Below are 2,500 nucleotides of genomic sequence, written 5' to 3'. Positions count from 1 at the left end.
ATCAACATGCTGATATATGATTGCCCTTTGTATGCCTCCTGAAGAAATCATGCACTTTCCTCCTATTGTGCTTTGCATGGTTTGTCATTGGCAAAGAGGTCTCATATCAGAAAAGAAGGGGTATTAAGGTCTTGATTTTCTGTCTTGTACAAGCAGCTACTCCGTGCATAAAGGCCATCAGTCCTAGTGAAGGCTGGACTACTGGTGGGGCCACTGTCATCATAATCGGAGACAACTTCTTTGATGGCTTACAAGTCGTATTTGGGACTATGTTGGTCTGGAGTGAGGTAAGCTATCTAAATTGGTGGGCTTTGAACTGTAACATTTTTCCATGAATGATTTTAACAAGCTGTCGATAGGCTATTGACATGAGGTATCATGAGATTTTATTTCACAGTGCCTTTTTAGCCATGGATCTGCATGTGACACTCGGCTGTGCAGAGGGATGTACTGGAGGCACATCACGGCCCTCTAGTGGAAGACTTGCTGCAGGAGGTCTCCCACTACAATTGGACAATTAGTGTTAAAATTGCTAGAAGTAGCCTTAAGGAGACATATGGAGGCAATTTTCATATGAATGATACCCTGTGGCCTTTCCTGCAAACTAAAACCGGGGATCGTTTACAGAGCTTTTTCTTAAAAAAAAAAAAAACAAAAAAAAAACACAAACCAACACAAAACCCTATAGAACCTCTATCTTCAACTGTGACAGCAAGGAGGGAGGATTTTGAGACCATGAGTCCTATTTCAAGTCATTTGCTTAATTATGTAAATGGTCTGCCTTAGGCCTTATCTGTGCCACCTTGATTTAAGGCATATTTTCTGTGTGACTTTTGTAGCTGATAACACCCCACGCCATCAGAGTTCAGACACCGCCACGGCACATTCCAGGGGTTGTGGAAGTGACTCTTTCCTACAAATCCAAACAGTTCTGCAAAGGTGCTCCCGGCCGATTTGTCTACACCGGTAAGCACACGGTTTCTTCATTCATTTCTGAATTACAATCAGGTCTTAATAACGTCTCGATATCTCACAAGATGCCAGTTACTTCCTGTTTTCCTTGCAGCTAGAAGTAGACTGTCACTGGTGTATCCTACTCTGCTCCAACCAGGGAAAGGAGTTGAGAAGTATTCAGTGAGAAAAATATTATTCAGAATATCTATCCAAATTTCTTGAACTTTCCTAAAGGTTCAGTTGAAGTTTTAGGCATGGGATCAAGTAGTTTTTGTTGGCTCCAAATAACTTTGTCCAACCCTATTCGCAATCTGGCTCTGAAAATTCCTGCAGAACTGAGACTAGGGATAAAAAGTCATAACCCTGGAAAGGACCTATTCATGCCAATTCTTCTAAATGCATTTGATTTTAATTTATAAGAGCGCAAGAAAAAATAGGAACTTTGTGGTTTGCAGTGTTTCTAACATGAGAAGTCTTACTTTGGGATGAAGTATTGCTGACATTTATCTAAAATGTGTATTGCAGTTTTTTTGGCATTTAAGAATGAGTTTAACTAAGATGCTGGGGGGAAAAATGGAGAAATAGCAATTTAATTTATGGTGCTTTTGGATGAGGATTCTAGGTAATAAATTTGATGTGATGAATCAATCTCCCTTTCGAAAACAAATCGCCTTTAACTGTTTACTCGACAGACTGTAGGGATTCCGGCAGAGTTCTTAGTGCTTATTGGATAGATGATGCAGATTGCAGACGATGTGAAGATGATGTGCATTTTGATGAATATTTTCCCACTAGACTGCAACTGTTTCTATCTGTTAATTTTGATCTAATGGGAAAAGTGGGTTCTTGGGTAGTTTTAAGTTAGGACTTAACAGTTAACACATCAAAGATGTGCTTTTCCATCCGAGTTCCCTTGCTGAACTTGTAAGTGCAGGTAGCATTTCAGAATGGTGCAGTCCAAGCAGATGTATTTCCCATCTATCCCCAAAGAAATTACAACCTGAGCAAAACCAAACCTCACATCCTCACCTGTGTACCAGAAATATCAAACGTGGAGCCTGTGGCTGTGGTTCTCTTGGTGTTAGTAATGTATTTCAAAGTGATGTTACTTAATACATTTTGCTAAAAAGTGATAACTGCATGTGGTCAAGATTATAGAGTCTTAAAAATGTTGTTGTAAATGCAGATTGGACAAAGCTACAGCAGGATATCATGAGAAGTGTGTCTCTTGAGCTAAGGTACACGGTCAGCAAAATACAAAGTGAATGAATTAAGGGCCTTGGAGTAAGTTCCAGGTTTTGTAGCTGTTGTGAGCTGGTGTCATTCCATTGCACACAAGGAAAGCCGCAGATTTGAACCAGATGACAATCTGGCTCTCAGTGCACGGCCTTTGAATTTTGAGTTGTTTTGTAGTAATGTCTTTAACTGATGTCTTCAGTGCAGATTTTGCAAATTTAGCAGGTTTTGCTATATTGCGTCTCTTGGTAATGTGTAAATGAAAATAAGTGAGGAAAACCGTAAGCAAAAGGCATTTGTTTTGTCTTTC

The 2,500-nt window shown here is 39.8% G+C and overlaps 1 protein-coding gene across 15 annotated transcripts in view; it reads left to right on the top strand.

The window, feature by feature from the left end:
- Window positions 1-2,500, top strand: part of EBF3 (EBF transcription factor 3) — a 113,883-nt gene that overhangs the window by 79,985 nt on the left and 31,398 nt on the right. For 11 of the 15 annotated variants that reach the window (XM_090145667.1, XM_090145665.1, XM_090145676.1 and 8 more), the window contains 2 exons: window positions 157-287; window positions 840-966. In XM_090145667.1, coding sequence (XP_090001793.1) covers window positions 157-287; window positions 840-966 — 258 coding nt within the window. Of the gene's footprint in view, window positions 1-153; window positions 288-839; window positions 967-2,500 lie in introns of all 15 variants that reach the window. The other 4 variants (XM_090145664.1, XM_031597303.2, XM_090145670.1 and 1 more) reach the window with 1 other exon arrangement.

Source organism: Phasianus colchicus, chromosome 8 (genome assembly GCF_987193195.1).
Source record: "Phasianus colchicus chromosome 8, bPhaCol1.hap1.1, whole genome shotgun sequence".
In the NCBI taxonomy this organism is placed as follows: domain Eukaryota; kingdom Metazoa; phylum Chordata; class Aves; order Galliformes; family Phasianidae; genus Phasianus; species Phasianus colchicus.
Note: the sequence above shows the minus strand (reverse complement) of the source record. Positions and strands in the feature narration are given on the sequence as shown.